General features: G+C 42.1%; 1 protein-coding gene across 2 annotated transcripts in view; it reads right to left on the bottom strand.

Moving 5' to 3' along the window:
* Nucleotides 1–19,203, bottom strand: part of LNPEP (leucyl and cystinyl aminopeptidase) — a 98,328-nt gene that overhangs the window by 77,425 nt on the left and 1,700 nt on the right. The window contains exon 1 of one of the 2 annotated variants that reach the window (XM_063705896.1): nucleotides 16,563–18,669. The exons of the other annotated variant lie outside the window; for it this stretch is intronic. Coding sequence (XP_063561966.1) covers nucleotides 16,563–16,581 — 19 coding nt within the window. The 5' untranslated portion in view covers nucleotides 16,582–18,669. Of the gene's footprint in view, nucleotides 1–16,562; nucleotides 18,670–19,203 lie in introns of those variants that run through there. 2 annotated transcript variants of the gene reach the window in all.

Raw genomic sequence — 19,203 nt, 5'->3', positions numbered from 1 at the left:
ATATAAACAAAAAAAATGGGGATAAAAATAAATGATTTTTAAAGGCAATAGTTTAAGAAAAATCTGTCTCTCTCTACTTTAGCACCATCTAGGGCTGAAATAAATGACGGTAGAATCCGCACATAACCAAGGCATCTGATAATGTGGCCAGTCAAATAAGCCTGGTCAGAACATTCCCCTCCTGTGACCTAGATCTATCTTAAGAAACTTGCTGCCCAATTCCAACAGCTCCACTTTCTACCTTCTGTGGACTCCTAAACTATTCCTCTCCAGTTCCTGAAAAACGCAAGATTAATGTTCTCAAGATGTGATATGGGTACACCTAGAAATCCCTGATACCCTTGCAGGAGGCCTTCAGAGTCAAAACTATTTCATCATAATATGTCATATGCCATTTTCACTCCACTTCTCTCATGAGTGTACAGCAGAGTTTTCCATAGGCTACATGACTTGTGCTATTACAACTGACTGAATGCAGAAGCAAATCTGAAAATCCAGTTGTATTATATTAAGCCAAACATCAAAAAGATTTGCAAAAATGAAAAATAATGCATCTCACTAATCCTTTTGTTTTGGAAAATAATAATTCTCTTTTTTAAAAATTTTATTTAATATGTAAAAGGTGCTTATTGTTATTAAATAAATTAATATTTTTTAAATGTTAGTGTTAATTTTTAAATATCTAGAGAAATAACTCATACAAACAAAAGCTCTTAGGGGTCCTCGATAAAAAAAATTTTAAGAGTGTAAAGGAGATTCTAAAACCAAAATGTTTGAGAAGCATAACTCTGCCTTCAAAGATAAACTACTCCCAAACTCTCCAGACACCTTGATCCAAACATGCAAGTTTAGTATACTAAAAGCATATAGAGTAAATACACAAAGTAAATAAATACAGAAAGTCTGGATTGCTTCAGTGCATGACAAAAATGGGACAAGGGGTTTTTGGATCATCCTGAATTACTGTGTCCAGAAAAAAAAAAATTGAACTTAACTATATATGCTTCTTTTAACATCCTCAGGCAGGAATGTAAACTCCAAAAACTTATTCCTGTGGAAAAGTAATTTTCTTTATCCTGAGGTTCACAGAAAGAAACTGTCTGAAGTGAAGACTCCTATGATACAGTTGTATCCCCCATCCCGCCCCCGACACCCTGCAAATTCATATATTAAAGCACTAACCCCCCCGCCGGGTGCGGTGGCTCACGCCTGTAATCCCAGCACTTTGGGAGGCCGAGGCGGGTGGATCACGAGGTCAGGAGATGGAGACCATCCTGGCTAACACAGTGAAACCCCGTCTCTACTAAAAAATACAAAAAATTAGCCAGGCGTGGTGTGGGCACCTGTGGTCCCAGCTACTTGGGAGGCTGAGGCAGGAGAATGGCGTGAACCCGGGAGGCGGAGCTTGCAGTGAGCCGAGATCTCGCCACCGGACTCCAGCCTGGGTGGCAGAGCGAGACTCTGTCCCCCGCCCCCCCGCCAAAAAAAAAGAAAAAAAGCACTAACCCCCAATGTGATTGCATTTGGAGACAGGGCTTTTAAGAAGGTAATTAAGGTTAAATTCGGTCATAAGGGTAGAGCCCTAATCCAATAGGATTGGTGTCCTTGATAAAAGAGAAAGGAACAGCAAAGCTCGCTCTCTCCACATATGCACAGAACAAAGACCATGTGAGGACACAGCAAGAAGGTAGCATTATGCAAGTGAGAAAGAGAGCCCTCACCAGAAACTAACTATGGTGGCCCCTTGATCTTGGACTAGTAGCCTCCAGAAATGTAAGTAAATAAATATCTGTTGTCGAAGCCACCCAGTCTGTATTACTTCATTCTAACAGCCAGAGCAGACTACTACACTGCCTATACTATGTTCCCATATAATTACTCTATAAATATACTAAGGAGTAGGGAGAAATGGAGATTTTAAGGGGGAAGGAAGTAGTGAATCAACGTATTCATAGTACCGCACACGATAATTTAAGTTGTGTGGCCATTAATGAGTTGTTTAGCTTTGTTTTCCTCAAAATGTCATTTGATTTTTAACCTTTGATTAACATCAGTACAGAAACATCCACTTTTTTCCCTCCTGGATAGTGTCAGGTCTAAAATTCATGGTTTCATACCTCAGCTCATACTGCAACTAATTCATAACACTAGTTATTAATATTTTGTTACATCAACTAATAGAGAGTCCTGCCTTTCAGTGGCTTTGCCCAGTTGACAACCATGACACAGCTTAACCTTTACTCTTCCCATAAGGCTACATGAAAGCTTGTGGGACCCATTCATTGCCTTCTCACCAACTCTATGGTATATTAGGAAATTCCTTTTTAAAAGTTGAATTTAATTGGCTTGGGAATTGTTTTCGTGGCTCTCTAATGAAGGGCAAAGTGCCCCAATATAGGTCAGCCAGAAGTCCTTGCAGCGCTGTAGGAAGAGAAATTGATTTCATTGCACCACTTAGGTCTCAAACGCACAGCAGCTCTCTAGCTATGAAATAAGAAGATGAAAGAAGAAAGGAGGTAAATGTTGGTTCGCTCTTTAATGTTGATTTTGAAAATGCTTCAGAGTAAGAGACTCCTTCCCTCCACATCATCTTCCTTTCCCTCTAACACTGAGAGGGTTTCCTATTTAGCACTGTCTTCTCTGTACAAAGCATAGGGTTTGAAATACTGCAAGTACTCAATAAATTCATTTCAGTGGAAAGGGAAGCTGAATGAACACTAATAAGAATGTTCCAAAAAATGATTTGGAATTACTCTATTTACTATGGAAAAGTTTATAGAAAAAGGAAAGGTGAGGGGGAGGATGGAAAAGGAAAGGAGGGAGGGAGGGAAGGAGGACGGAAGGACAGACAGACTGACTGACCTCTAATTTAAGAGTCCAAACAAAACTGTTAAGTGTTTGTTTTGGAGTTGTTCGGAGTAATATTACTCTCAGATAACATTTATTAAGCATCTGTGTGCAACAAAACACTATGTTAGATGCCAACCATAGTAGCAAATATAAAAGAACTGTGTTTTTGTCTGCTATATGTAATTAATGTTTTTCGGCTGAACAAATAGAACCTATTTGTATGAATAATGAGGTGCTGCATATTGCATTTTCTTGAAGGCACCATGAAAGCATACCTGGGCCAGAATTAAGTTGGATGTAGGAATGTACAGTTCCTCTACTCTTTAGGCTAGTGGCTCCCAGCCTTTTTGGAACCAGGGACTGGTTTTGTGGAAGACAATTTTTCCACAGACAGGGGTGTGGGGGAAGTGACGGAGGCAAGAGCATGAAGGGATGATGGTTTTGGGATGAAACTGTAACACCTCAGATCATCAGGCATTAGATTCTCATAAAAAGCATGCAACCTAGATCCCTCCCCAGTGCAGTTCACAATAGGGTTCATGCTCCTATGGGACTCTAATACCACCCTGATCTGACAGGAGAGGCGCTCAGGCGGTAACGCTCACTTGCCCACTGCTCACCTCCTGCTGTGAAGCCCAGTTCCTAGCACTGGTCCTTGACATGCAAGCTGGGGACCCGTGCTTTAGGCAACACTTCCATGAAAGTGTTGCAAATTCATAATTGTTAATAAATATGAAATGGAAAGAATCCTCCTATAATGGCCTCAAGCCCTTAGTAAAGAATTAGGATCCAAGAAATACCATTAGTTCCCAGCTTTTCAAAACCTCACTATGGCTGGAATATGCTCAAACCACCACGTATCTTAGACCACTGCTAATTTCAAAAAAGTTTTAAGTTTTGAATGTACATTTTAGGTTTTTAACTAAAGATATTAAGATATTCTGGTAATATCCTTAAGAATCAGAGAGCTAGTGAATAAAGAGCCAGGATTTGAATATGGCTGTCTGAACTTTTCACTTCACTATTATACTACACTATACAGTAGTCAACAAAATAAGGTAGATTTATAAATAGATCTCCAAAATGGAAAAAAAGAAAAAAAGGTACAAAACCAAATGTATCTCCAGTAAAAGGTGTGGGACTGGACCTATAATTCTCAAAGTATGATGGTTTTTGGAGAGGATGCTAGTCTGTATGTTCATATCAATAATCTTTTCGAGAAATAATTCCACAAGAAGGTAAGCTCCTCAAAATCAGGGACCATGCTACATTAATATTTGTAAATTTAAGAACAAAGCTTAGAACAAGGTAGCATACAGTAAAGGAATATTTTAATGCATTTAATGTATCTATTTGGGAGGGCATCTTTTTGAAAATAGAATAGTTTTTTAAAAAGATACACGGGCACAAGTCAAAAGCAAAACAAATAAAAATACTTATTAATGGAAGCAGTTTAAAACAGAATGCAAGAAGAATCTGGGCTGGGCGTGGTGGCTCACGCCTGTAATCCCAACACTTTGGGAGGCCGAGAAAGGCAGATCACCTGAGGTCAGGAGTTCGAGACCTGCCAGGCCAATAGGGTGAAACCCTGTCTCCACTAAAAATACAAAAATTAGCCAGGCATGGTGGTGCACACCTGTAATCCCAGCTACTCGGGAGGCTGAGGCAGGAGAATCGCTGGAACCAGGGAGGCAGAGGTTGCAGTGAGCCGAGATGGTGCCACTGCACTCCAGCCTGGGAGACAGAGCAAGACTCCATCTCAAAAAAAAAAAAAAAAGAGGAATTTGTATTAAAATGTTTACACTATGCTTCTTCCCGGATCACCACTGCCCCTTCCCCAATAAAAGAAGAGTGAAGCATGGTGACCTGAAAAATGATTTATGCTTTGCTATATTTTCTGTCTAGGTGATAAAAATAAGAGATGAAGAACAAATTACTAACGTAATGTAAAAAGGAAAAAATTCAAAAAGAGAAAAATGGAAAATCAGAAAAATAGAAAAATTAGGTAGATCTGAATCCTATTATTCTCTGGTTTCAATAAAATAGAATTAAACCCAAAGCACTCATCTCCCAAGATTTTTTTTGTACATTATATTCTCTCTATATGTAATATTTCTGTATTTAGTTTTCTGGTTGCTATCTGCAGTGGAATATACAACTAATATAAAATATTTATAATAATGTACAAAGTTGTAATAATAACCATGGAGTTCTACTGAACAATTAGGCATTCAAAAACATTGTCAATGCCACAGAGAGTCAAACACATTGTCAATTCTACAGAGGAAGTCCTGTAGTTAAAAATCTGTCTAAAGGACATCTCAAAAGCATCAAATTACCAAGTACAACACAATACTCCATGAACTAAAAAACAGACAAATAGCACGGGAATAAATACTGAGAGCACTTGGTTGCTTTATCCTTGTATTAATCATATGACCATGCCTAAAATTCACATAAAGATACGCTCTTTTAGTCACTTAAAAGACAGCCAATAACCCTGTTGAGGGAAAAATCAAATTATTTTAGCTCCAATTTTCAATTTTCTTTTTCTTTTCCTAGGTTAAATTATTTACATTTATATTTATACAAACTTGTCCCCCCAGTCAAATTAACAAAAAATCTTTACATTCCAAAGTATTTCTTAAATCTTTCCTCACAATATAGGGTGCCAGTCTTTAACAATGCTTAGGGCCCCTGTTAGATTTAGCAATATAAAGTAATTTACATTGTCAATGATGCCTAAATATTTATGCTCATTAATCTCTCAAGCAAATCAGCATAGCTGCAAATACTTTCACAAGATCTAAAGATAAAAAGTTTACTTTTAAATTCCATCAATTTGCTATACTATAGTCTTAAAAGAACATCTTAACCTATAATTCCTTATTTAAAATGAAAAATTACATTAGACATAATGAGTATCTGTGAGTTATTTAACAAAGAATGCATATCACTGAATGGGATCTGCAAAGGAAATTTATAAGAATTCTTCAATGTATACAGAAAACTTGTGAGTTAAACAAGAAATCTCAGTTGGTGAATACATTTATTTGCCAGATCTCAGAAGGATCTGAACAAAAAATTACCTTGCAGATAATTTTTTGTAATACTTTTCCATGTGACTCATCGGATTGATAAAACACCAGGTATACGACAGTCTTCAGTCTTTACAGTAACAACTTTGTCATCAATTTACAACTGACTGAGGGCCAGTTTTTAACCAACTTAAAAAATTAGTTATGGATTAGTCAAAAGGCTGGGATTGTAACTACATTTTTTCTACTAATCGTCATTGTCATTCGATGATGTGCCAAGACAAGATTCTATGCATAAATTCTTCAAGTTTTTATTGCAATAATGTTTCCTGAATTGGTAATTAATTAAAACAGAACTATGCCCAAGTGCAGTGAACAACTGGACTTGAACAAAGCTAGCCACACTTTAGTGAACATGTGCTTATTTCCATCTAATTCAACATGCTCTATTATCTAATCCCCAAGTCACACTAGACCCTCTTTTCTATATTCAATTATTTTTCTGTGTGCTTCCTACAAGTGGAATGCTACCAAGCCTCTCAGTATCCTGTACTGATGCAGATGGAAGTGAGGCTGCTGCTTTAAAGAGCAATGCATTTCTTATTCCCACTAATACCCAATACTCTATTGTTCAGTTTGAGTTATCTTCATAATGTAGCTACCCAATCTAGATACTAAGGCGCTGAGCCTCCAGTTTAAAAAACAGAGAAACTACTAATAAGAGGGGGCCAGCCCAAACTCCTGCAGCTGATCTTGATAAATCTGGACACACTAGCTCCTCTCACCAAGACTCAAGTGTCATGGCAGCCTCCCTTATTTCATCACTGAGGCCCTTCCGACAATTATAGGACAAGCAGACACCAGACATGTATTACATTCTTTCTGTCTTCAAATCACTTTACCAATACCAACTTAAAAAGATATTTAAACATCTCCTTTTGATTGAGCTCTCAAGATTGAGTTCTCCTCAATCATTCCCACTAATCTCTATACATTTTTCCTCTAAAGAGGATCTTGGAATGATTTTGTAAACCAAAAACAAAATTCTAGGCCCCTCAACTGACCGAATGGACCCCTCTGACTGAATGGCCAAGGGCATTCCAAAGTAAACATGAAAAACTAGCTCAGGCTATGATGGGAAGCGGGGGTCAGACACACCTCATTATACTCTCCTCCCTTTGGAATTCTGGCACAACTGACCAGCATTAATATTAAAACAGAGATCTTAAGACTGACAAAACACTCTTTGTAGCAATAAAATACTAAATTCTAAACTGACTCTAGTATAACATCACACAACAGATAGCAGGCTGTGAAAGAAATAAAGGTATTTTACCCCAAAATATATTTCTTAGACCTATTTTGAAATGGCCCTGCAAAGCTGCCTCTTGTGTGGAACATTCTATAGAAAAAGACCTTTCTGATCTTTTTTTTTTTTTTTTTTTTTGAGATAGGGTCTCACTCTCTTGCCCAGGCTGCAGTGCAGTGGCATGACCACAGCTCACTTCCACTTTGCCCAGGCTCAAGTGATCCTTTCACCTCAGCCTCTCAAGCAGCTGGGACCACAGGTGCATACCATCACACTTGGCTAATTTTTTTTTTTAATTTTTAATTTTTTTGTAGAGACAGGCTCTCACTATGTTGCCCAGGCTGGTCTTGAACTGCTGGCCTCAAGCAATCTTCCTGCCTTGGCCTCCCAAAGTGCTAGGATTACAGGTGTGAGCCACTGCACCGCCCCAGGTCTTTTTTTGATCCAGGAGAGATTTAACTAAGAGTCTGGCACCTTTTAGGTTCCGATAAGAGATAATAACCATCTATTCTCTGAAAGCCTGCTACCTGGAGGCTTCGTCTACATATTAAGAACCTTGGTCTCCACGACCCCTTATCTTATCTTAACCCAGACACTCCTTTCTATGGATTCCAGGTCTTTAGATAATAACTTAATTATTTCAACCAACTGCCAATCAGAAAATCTTTGAATGTGGCCACATGTGTGGCTCATGCCTGTAATCCCAGCACTTTGGGAGGCTGAGGTGGGTGAGGCCAGGAGTTCGAGACCACCCCGGGCAATATGGCGAAATCTCATCTCTACTGAAAAAACACAAAAATTAGCTGGGTGTGGTGGCAACATGCCTATAATCCCAGCTACTCAGGAGGCTGAGGCACAACAATTGCTTGAACCTGGGCGGCGGAGTTTGCAGTGAGCTGAGATTGCACCACTGCACTCCAGTCTGGGTGACAGAATGAGACTCTGTCTCAAAAAAAAAAAAGCAAAAATAAGAAAAAGAAGATGAAAATCTTTGAATCCACCTATGAACTGGAATAGAAGTCCCCGCTTTGAGTTATCCCACCTTTCCAGACTGAGCCAATGTACACTTTACATGTATTGACAACATGTACATGTTGTCTGCCTATAACTTCTGTCTCCCTAAAATGTATAAAATCAAGCTGTAACCCAACCATGTTGGGCACATGTTCTCAGGACTTCTTGAGACTGTGCTTTGGGCCTTGGTCACACATTATTTATCTCAGAATAAGCCTCTTTAAAGATTTTACAGTTTGACTCTTTTCATTGACAATGAAATGTTTCATTGACAATGTAATGATGTTTCATTGATGAATATACTAATAACTGTTTTAAATTTGACAAAATAACAGTTTCAGCTGTGAGAAATACTATGGCTTAAGCCTCCTTCCTTACCAGAAATTTTCTCTATGGCACTGAATGACACCTGAGGCAGTTGTCTGGGAAATGCTCCCACATAGCACTGTTCATCACTTGCTGCAAGAGGAAAGGAGCACACCCAACCCACAGAGGCATCCTTTTCTCACTGCACTCCTCATTCTTCTGTTCCCTCAGTTGAAGAAGCCTTCTTTAACTTCCTTCACCCCAGATCATTGGCTGGAGAAGACTCTGAGCCCTACAATCCAGAGAAATTCAGACAACTGATTCAAGTTCTGATTCAGTGACTACATTTTTGAAATATGTGGAATGCCCAGGAGTACCTTCATTAAGCAATATGTATTAGAAGAAAAAGAATTTCAAAAAGTCTCCTACAATTGAACTTGATCCTCCATTGTTTTTTGAAACTCCCTTGGAAGCTTGAATTTTCCTTATTTGGCAAATGACCTGGTTTCCTCCTCATTTACATGTTAAGGATGGAATTTTAAAAAAATTAATTGGTTCATTGTTCTATCATAAGCACCAGTAGAAAAGTGAAGCAAAGCCAGGCTATAAAGAATAGTAGGCTGGCCACAGGGCCGCACTGGCTCACACCTATAGTACCAGCACTTGGGGAGGTCAAGACAGGCGGAGCATTGGAGCCCAGCAGTTCGAGACCAGCCTGGCCAACATGGCAAAACTCCATCTCTACAAAAAATACAAAAATTAGCCAGGCATGGTGGTGTGCACCTGTGGTCTCAGTTACTCGGGAGGCTGAGGCAGGAGAATCGCTTGAGCCTGAGAAGTCAAGGCTGCAGTGCTGTGACCGTGCCACTGCACTCCAGCCAAGCAAGACCCTGTTCCCGTCCCTCCCAAAAAAAAGAACAGCAAATGACTGCTACCATGGTAGTCCCAAAAGGTAGATAGCTCTCTCTAGTTTTTTTCTTTTTTTTTTTTAAACAACTGGTAATCATTTATTAAAATAGTTGACTTAAGCATCTGCAATGGTGACTTCAACCTCAACTCCTGGCTCAATAATGATGGAAGTAATCTGCTTAACAATCTCAGAAAGACTGTGGAAGTCAATGAGTCACTTGTGGATTCTCATCTGGAAACAATACCATGTCTCAGAACCTTCATAAGAAGTTTTTCTTGTAATGTTTCTCGAAGTCTTGGTAGGCATTCAAACTGGTCCTATCACTTTAGATTCTTTTCCTTTGATCCATTGATCAAGTCGGCACACACCTTCTCCAAGGATTTTACCTTGCAGCTCGTTAGAGTGATTCTTTTTATTTATTTTTTTTATTATACTTTAAGTTCTAGGGTACATGTGCACAACGTGCAGGTTTGTTACATATGTATACACGTGCTATGTTGGTGTGCTGCACCCATTAAGTCATTTACACTAGGTATATCTCCTAATGCTATCCCTCCCCCCTCCCCCCACTCCATGACAGGCCCCAGTGTGTGGTGTTCCCCATCCTGTGTCCAAGTGTTCTCGTATTTTTTTTTTTTTTTTTTTTGAGACGGAGTCTCGCTCTGTCACCAGGCTGGAATGCAGTGGCACGATCTCGGCTCACTGCAACCTCCGCCTCCTGGGTCCAAGTGATTCTTGTGCCTCAGCCTCCCGAGTAGCTGGGATTACAGGCACGTGCCAACATACCCAGCTAATTTTTGTATTTTTAGTAGAGACAGGGTTTCACCATGTTGGCCAGGCTGGCCTCAAACTCCTGACCTCAGGTGATCCGCCTGCCTCAGCCTCCCAAAGTGCTGGGAGTATAGGTGTGAGCCACCGTGCTGGGCCTAGAGTGATTCTAATTCGGTGAATTGCCACCTCTGGCTTCATGGGCGTTTTTCTGTATCTCCTGACCAACCTGTTTTTTGGTGAGAGCGAGCGGCGGTGAGTCAGGAGCAAGAGCAGGCTTACCACAGCTCCACACCACGTTGTTTATCAAAGAGCTATATTTTTTCTTTAAATCTAAAACATTCAGGCAAGTGAATAGTCCCAACTTACAAGTGACTGAATTTTCTGACTATAAAAAAGACAGTATGCTTAAATTTCTGGCAAATGTTTTCTATCTCTTGCCAAGGCTCCCAAATGCCAATCTTAACTCATTTGTCCCCTGAGCCCCCAATTCCATTAATCCAACCAGACCTACCTACCTGTCCCCTTCCAACCTAGACTCTGTCTTCAACCTCATACAACAGTGTCCTGCTCTCCAACTGAAGCTCATTTCTGAACCAAAGACTTGCAAGGATCAAGGCATGACCATTTTTAAAATCTCTGCCTATCAGCTTCTTCCTTTACCCCCAATCTCCACATTTCTTTCATCTTCATCATTGATTCTCCTCTTCCAATTTTCTCTAAACATCTTTGTAAACTGCAAAGTCCTTCAGGTGCTGCTAGGACAATCACAAATGAATTACAACAATGGATAAGGTTACAAGGGAATCCTGTCCACCCTTCCATGGACACAGAGAACTCTTGATGTTCCATTTACTGTCCAGAAACACCAAGGCAATAAGCAACCCTCTCTACAACGGCCATATGTAGATCTAGGTCAAGATCTAGATATAAAAAGAACTGTACCACCACAAGGGCTCCAAAATGTCCCTGCATTCTCAATCCTGGCTTCTTGCAAACTTTCAGAAAAGTTGCTGAAATTTATCTAGGGATTCAAATTAAAAAATAATAATAATAAATAAATAAAAAAAAGACTGTGTCTTTCTGGTTGCTCCAATTATACTATGGAAGGGCCTAGTAGTATCAGCTCAACTCCAGCCCCCTACAGTAGGTTTGCCCAACCCCAAGGCCACAGACCAGTACCAGTCTCTGGCCTGTTAGGAATCAGGCCACACAGCAGGAGTGAGCAGCAGGCAAACAAGTGAAGCTTCATGTCTACAGTCAGTCCCCATCATTAGCATTACCACCTGAGCTCCACCTCCTGTCAGATCAGTGGTGGCATTAGATTCTCATAGGAGCACGAACCCTATTGTGAACTGCGCATGCGAGGGATCTAGGTTGTGTGCTCCTTATGAGAATCTAATGCCTGATGATCTGTCACTGTCTCCCACCACCCCTAGATGGGACTGTCTACTTGCAGGAAAACAAGCTCAGGGCTCCCACTGATTCTACATTATGGTGAGTTGTATAATTATTTCATTGTATATTACAATGCAATAATAATAGAAATAAAGTGCACAATAAATGTAATGCACTTGAGTCATCCCCAAACCTTCTCCCCTTTAGAATATATCACAAACTAGAAAGTATACATACATCCCCCGGACCGTGGTCCCTGGTCCGGAAAAGTTTGGGGACTGCTGCCCTACAGTTTTCAAGACATGAGGTGACTAATTGACAAAACATAGCTGCACTGACCTCACCTTGACTGCCAAGAACCACAGGCCTCATCTAGGTCCATCCCAACGTCTGGGGTAATCTTGGCTAAACTCTTTCAAATCTCAATTTCCTAATGTTTTCATAGAGAGGGTTAACACTGCTGTTTCCTAATAGGAGTATTACACTAAATTAGTAGACATGTAAACAGTTATGAACAGTTTCTGTACATTTATTTCATAATTAGAATACTGTCTTAGATAAAACTTTATTGCTTTTTTATTTCTTCTGTGTTTCCATATTTTCATATTAGCATGATAACAAAACTAGGTTCTTCTGTTCATTTCTCTTATTTAGGTAACCATTATCTGATGATGAGGTTGTGGGTTTTTTTTTTTTTTTTAATGTAACTGTGTCTAGCAGAAAATCTACTTGTAAATGGGCATTCAAAAGATGGCTGTATGACTGAATTACTGAGCAGAAAATTACCACTTATTTTCTATATAATTTCCTTATAACCAATCTCTCTGGTTATCTATCTTTCAGGCTGAGTTCTCAAGGATAACCTACAGATAAATGATAATCACTGGTTATAAGAGTTTCTAAAATATGCTGTTTTTATGCATGTATCAAGACACTTTTTGGAAACTGGCAAGTAATAGCAAAGAACTTTTCTACCACTAGTTTCCAGTTAAAAACTGGGCTGTTTCTAGCTATAGCTTTAACCCTAGATTGTTAGTAATGCTAACACTTAATTCCTAATAGTCTTATTTCCCCCAAATAAAATTAAAAACTTAAGACAGAAAGATAAAAACAGGATTTAACTTATATTCCATCACACAGAGAAACTATGAGCTCCTATTTCTTAAGGGTTGTCTTTCAATGTGGAAATTTATCATAGAGCAAAAGAAAAATAAAAACAAAATGTGGTATGCTCACATTTTTGAGAAGTGATGCTAAAAAGTTTTTTTAAAAAAGACTCACATATCTATAGAACAATTGTTATGTGTAAGATTAAAAGATGGAATCACAATTTTATACTGTATTACAACCCACAAATATCTCATTTGTTGCCCAGACTTCCCATTTTTGAAGTTGAAAAATACTTTCAACTGGATACCAATCTGAACATGAAAACAAAAATAATTTTTTAAGACAGTTAAGTCCTCCTTGTTTGATTATGCGCCACACTGTGGTAATAAAAGTGATTCATAGGACCTACATTCATATGAAAAAAAAACTATTTAAATTACGTTTTCAGTTCTGGGACCTCAAAATGCCAAAATACCAACCTTTAGATATACTTTAGAATATATCACAAACTAGAAAGTATATATACTTTCAGCTGGGCGCGGTGGCTCATGCCTGTAATCCCAGTACTTTGGGAGGCTAAGGTGAGTGGATCACTTGAGGTCAGGAGTTCACCTGGCCAACATGGTGAAACCTCATTTCTACTAGAAATACAAAAATTAGTTGGGCATGGTGGCGGGCGCCTGTAATCCCAGCTACTCGGGAGGCTGAGGCAGGAGGATCACTTGAACCCAGGAAGCAGAGGTTGCAGTGAGCTGAGATTGTGCCACTGCACTCCAGCCTGGGCAACAGAGTGAGACTGTGTCTCAAAAAAAAAAGAAAGTATACATACTTTCTAGTATATATTTCATATATAATCAGACCTCCTCAATCAGATTCTGAGGGTGAACCTTAGCATTTGCATTTCTTAAGATGAATTTAAGTTTTTACAAAATATACCAACCCTGCATGCAAATGAAGACAAAAATCTGGATAAACATCAAAGAATTATTTAATCTAATATCTCTATCGAAAAAAGCAGATAGTTGCCTTCAATTTTTTTTTTTTTTTTTTTGTAATATACAAATCACTATTACCTAACAGTTTTACCTCTACCTGCCTAACAAGACATAATCATCATTGCCAAAACAATCTTAAGTACTGGTCCAGCACATCTCTCTTCATAAAAAAAGCCACCAAAGATCCAAACCCAGACCAGATGTCCAGACTTCAGCATAATAGCAATCCCTCCCAAGGACAAAGCCAAAAATAGATCCTGAGCTAAATGGGAATTCCTAGCACTAAGATCCATCCTTATAAGCCCTTTCCGGGGATATGCATTTTAAATGGGTTGCAGAAGTATGTTACCTGAACAGGTTAACATAGGATATTCATCAAATGAACCAATTATCAACAGGTAGAGAACAGGGCCCAACAAAAATAGGTCATACCAGTGGCAACTTTGGACAGAAAACAGGAAAACTACAAAAAAAAGTACTGGAATAGATGAGTATTGAAGGCTAGAGTGACAAGATATAAACTAAATTCGCTTCCTTTACAAATGCATAGGTCAGTAGATGGAACCACTGACAAGATTTTAACTAAAAGATATGTGGTCCTAAATTACCGAAACTGTTTTTTGTTAAGCTCATACACCTCTCTACATATATAGGGATACATGAAAAAGTGTAAGTGGGAAAGATTCCATTAAAAGAGGATGAACGTGTAACAAAATCCAATACCAGGCTTGATAAATCTTGCAATCATAAATTCTATGGATAATGAAATACTCTGCATCATCACACCCAGACCAATGGGAGCATTATACATGCATTATTTTTTGTACTCAAAATGATGAAGTATATAACTGTCTACTGTACCATGTCATTTGAAAACACTAGAAAATTCTACAGCAATCCTTCAAAAGTTTTCAAATAAATACCCTGTCCATCTTAAACCTGAAAAGCACTTCAAATTGCTAACATTTAATTTCTTGTTGACTGTAGATATTGTCGTTTCTGTTTTCCTTGTAAAAGGATGCTAAATAAGGCTCCAAGGAGTGATTGCTACATTAACCAAAATTATGCACTGCCAAGCTGCCTCCAGCATCAACTCTGAAAGATAGGAAAGAATCAGAAATCCAATTTCCTACATGAAAGTTGAAGCATTGCTTCTTTTTTTGTTCTCTTCTGTGGGATTTTTCCATTGTCCTCCCAGATGTGACTGTTTGCAAATACCCACATCTAGAAGCAATCTAGAAGCATATTCTATAAGAGAAAAGACACCAATTTTAAAACTTGAGAAAGTACTTTAATTCTGTAGGCAAAGGTTCAGCAAATCAGCTAGCACTAATCTTGACCAAATGGGTGAGTCAGCCTCATCACAGAGATTTTTTTTTAATTTAGATGAAATTTCACATTTAAAAACATAGTAACTCCAAGCATTCTACCAAAAACAAAGAATAAACATTGGAATAGTCACTTACAAGGACTTAACGACTTGTATTAAACATATTTTACACTAAAGTACTAGATGGTCTCTAGTTCATTTTAGCTCAAACCTTCCTTAATTCTTCGAGTAACTTCACCAGACTATTCTTTAAGTCTTAGTAATTACAAATAGAACCTGAATGAGAAAGAAAATTCAGAATTAAAGTTGTTATCAGTAAGCCTAATTAAACAGTGCATACAGAAAGATGGCAGTAGAATAAAGCATTCTACATTAGGAGAAGGGAGAATATAATCAGTAGTTCACAGCCCCATGAATGAAGCACAGCATACAACAAAGTCTGGCTGGGATTTGGGATAAAGTGGACAATATCTGTCTGCTCTTGAGCGGTAACTAACAAACTAAACAGGGATATAGACTGTGGCCCCTATTAATGTGATACTGTACCTGAAGTAACCAACCACACTCAGGAAAACATGTCAACCAGAGAGTGAATCCTCTTTTAGTGAGTCGTCTCCCTTACTGGCAGTTTTCCTACTTTCTATCTTAAAAGGGAATCCACACACTCGACACCGCAAAACGGTAAGACATCTCACCCCTATATTGTGGCTCTGGCACTTCTGGTCCGCACAAAAGCCATGGTTCTAACTAGGGTGGGATTTATGCTCCCCGTTCAGTGAAGGGCTGTGGCTGTTTGCAGGGTGCAGGCTCCCTGCGTTGACTCTCGCTTCCTGTCACACAGTGGTATCACCACCGTGACGGACCCTTGACATTAACAAGTCTTTGACTGAAAAACTGATGTGATCTGCAGCCAGTGAGGGGATGCGTGGTGGCCCTGCCGAGTACCTCGGCAGGGTCAGGAGGGTGGCACTGTGGCCAGGCACCTCCGCGGCCCCGAGCGAGGTGAGCAAGCCTTTCCTGAAGTTTCCCTTCCTTCCACAACATTAACCTGCCAAGCCTCCCACCCCCACCCCGCCCTATTAGGAAAAGTCACGCCGGCAGCTCACTGAAGGGCAGGGGGACAGCTCCTGGCGCCCCACAAAAGTTGGGCTCGGCAGCTGCCACAACTTAACGCTCCTACAGGAGAGTCGGGCCGACACCGCCTCCTCCGGGGGCAAACCTGAGCTGCCAACTTTCCCACTGCCCACTCCTCTGCGCACAGCAGCCCAAACTTTGCTGTTTGCCCACCGGCCGCACCCCGGGCGAGCGGCGGCGGCGCTGACCTTCAAGCCAGCCCTGGGTCCCGCACTGGCCGCCGCCCGCCCCCCAAACCTCCCTGCCTCCCCCAGATCCCCTCTCCCTTCCTCCCTCAGCCCTCGTGGGAAGCCCGCGGTGTTGGGGGAGACGGCTGCAGCCCGACCCCGCGTGTCACGACTGCCCACGACCCTCAGAGCTCCGGAGAGCCCGGGTCCCGGCGCCTCGGCCACCCACTCACCATTGGTGAAGGGCTCCATTTTCCCCCCGCCGCGGCTCCTTACAGCCGGAGCGCCCGAGCTTCCTACTCCGAGAGCTGAGGCGGCCCAGCCGACTGAGCATGCCCAGCGCGGCCTCCAAGGGCTGCCAGGGAGGTGCCGCGAGGGGCGGCTCCGCTCCGCCGCTCGGTGGCTCCGCCGTTCCGGGTTTTCGTGGCGGCTGCAGAAAGAGCGAGGGAAGCAAGAAGGAAAAGCACAGTCAAACCCCCGGCTGCTCCGCGGACAGGCGAGGTGGGAGCGGGTTCGCGCTGGGGGCGGGGCCTAGGCGGGGCCGGGAAAGCCCAGCCCCTGCCTGAAGTGGACCCGGCTGCGGCGCTCTCCCCGGCCGGGAACCGTGTTCAGTCACTCAACAAATGTGGAGCCCTACTGCGACCCGCCCGATCCTGGACGCCGAGACACCCGCACTGCGCCAGAAAAACATGGTCCCAGTCCCAGGAGCGGACATTCCAGAAACAGACCATAAATAAACACAGAAGACACACGAGTGTAAAGTCAGTGCCCCGCTGCGCATTAAATCGGGGTGATGTGATGGCGAGTGAGTGGGCAGTTAATTCGGATGGCTTGGTGAGACGAGGCCTCGCTGAGCAGGTGCCACTGAAGCCGAAGTCTGAAGGCAGAGCAGGAACCTGGGGGCGAAGGTCGCTATCCGAACCGCGAATCGCTGGTTTCCCTGGGGAGGTTGGCCGCGGAGGGATCACTGCTCGAAGGACCAAGGGAGCGGGCGCTGTAGGTGTTTTCGGCAGAGATGCCCGCCCGCATCAGAGTGCCCCAGGAGGGCGGTGAGGAGGAGACAGAAGAGAGGGCGGGGACCCCGCAGGGCCGAGGGCGCCCTGGGGTCCAGTCCCGGGGCTGGCGGCTGCGGGCGCGGCCTCTAGGTGCGGGCGGATAACAAAACCCGGCGCCGGATCGCCCGGCCCGGGTCGCGGGCGCCGCAGGATGTGGGCAGAAGGCCCGCCTGTTCCGAGCCTTAAATCAACACCTGCGGTTCCCGGGGGTGCCACCACTGGGGCCCGCAGCAAGGCTCCGCGGCGCTAGGCCCGAGAAACCGAAACTCCCCTAGTCGCCCCTGCACCCCAGCACTCGCGCCATTGCCTCCAGCCCCGAACCACCATTGTTTCCAGTGCCAAATCGGGCAGCCCCGCTAGCCTCCGAGGCCGAACCGCCAGGGGCCCCATAAGCCCCGAGGAGGCTCGTCGGGGACCGCTTCCTTCTTCTCTCGGTATGCGCATCGCCACCACCCTCGCTGCAGAGGCCGCCGCCCTCCCAGCGCGCCATCACCGCCTCCTCTGCCTCTTCCCCTCCCTCAGCCCCGGCCCCTGCATTGACTTGGCTCGGACTGCGCCTCACTGCGCCTGCCAACTGTCACACGCTCCCAGGCTTTCAACAGCGGGGCGCCAGGGACAAACAAGCCGCGACAAGCGCAAACAGCCTGCTCAAACAGGGACGGCCAGGGTGTTGTTTGACCAGCACTGGAATTGGAAACTAGGTTTCGAAGAAGTCAAATCGAAGTACAATATTGTATTTTAAACTGTCTGTTGTTATTACATCCCTCACAATCCACGCTCTACTTGAAACTTCCAGTGGATACCAACTGCACTTAGAATAAAAAATGAAACTCCTTGCCTAACTCTGGGACCTCATCAGCACATACTCATCATGTTTTGGTCACAAAGGCCTTCATGCTGTTCCCGGAAGTCGCCAAGTTCCATCCATCATTGTTAATCATTCCTTTTGCTCGCTCCTCGCACAAGAACTGTTTCTTCTGCTTAGTGCTTTGCCTACTGATTCCATCTTGTCATTTAAGTCTCGGCTCATATGTCACCTCTGCAAAGAACCCTTGTCTGACCATACATCTAAAATAGCCACAAACACTCTATAAAGACTTGGCCTTGCTTTATTTCCTTCTCAGCACTCATCACTGTCTGAAACAATGTTTTGGATTTGTTGCTTATTATCAGTCTCCCTCTCAAGAATGCAAGCTTTGTGAGGGCAGAGTCGTAATCTTTTTTAAGGCTGTATCCCCAATGCCTGGGTAAGTATACAATAAATAATTTTTGCATGAATAAGTGAAGGACATAGTGGTGTTTAGAGTTCACTTCCACTGCTGCAAACCCTTCCAGTTAATGACTCCATACTGAATGATGTGTTTGATCAGTACAGAGAAGGTGTCTGTATCATATGATACCTCAGAGCTGCTATCTCCCTAATGTGTGAAAGGTAATCAGAACCGTTAGGCTGGCCCCTAGTACTGACATTTTAGAACCAAAAATAGTGAACCACAGGAGCTGATGTATCCCAGTTCAGATATTATATAGTATACGCAGAGCTAGATTTTGTTAACATACTTCACATATTGTATTGCTTAAATAAGACGCTCTTCTCTATATTTTAGGTCATGTCATGTTCCCTTGAAGTTACTTTTGCAACCAAACCACTTAGTATAGGAGATATTTAAAACACTGCAGCTTGTTAAATCGCCTCACCTCACTTCATCTGTAACCTACAGCCTATCATGCTTTTAAGTGTGAAACATGCTACCTTGTGTTTTGTTTTACATATCCCAACTCTGCAGAGACGTGGTAAAAAAAAATGCACTAGCGAATA

The sequence above is a fragment of the Gorilla gorilla genome, chromosome 4, assembly GCF_029281585.2.
Source record: "Gorilla gorilla gorilla isolate KB3781 chromosome 4, NHGRI_mGorGor1-v2.1_pri, whole genome shotgun sequence".
Taxonomy (NCBI): domain Eukaryota; kingdom Metazoa; phylum Chordata; class Mammalia; order Primates; family Hominidae; genus Gorilla; species Gorilla gorilla.
Note: the sequence above shows the minus strand (reverse complement) of the source record. Positions and strands in the feature narration are given on the sequence as shown.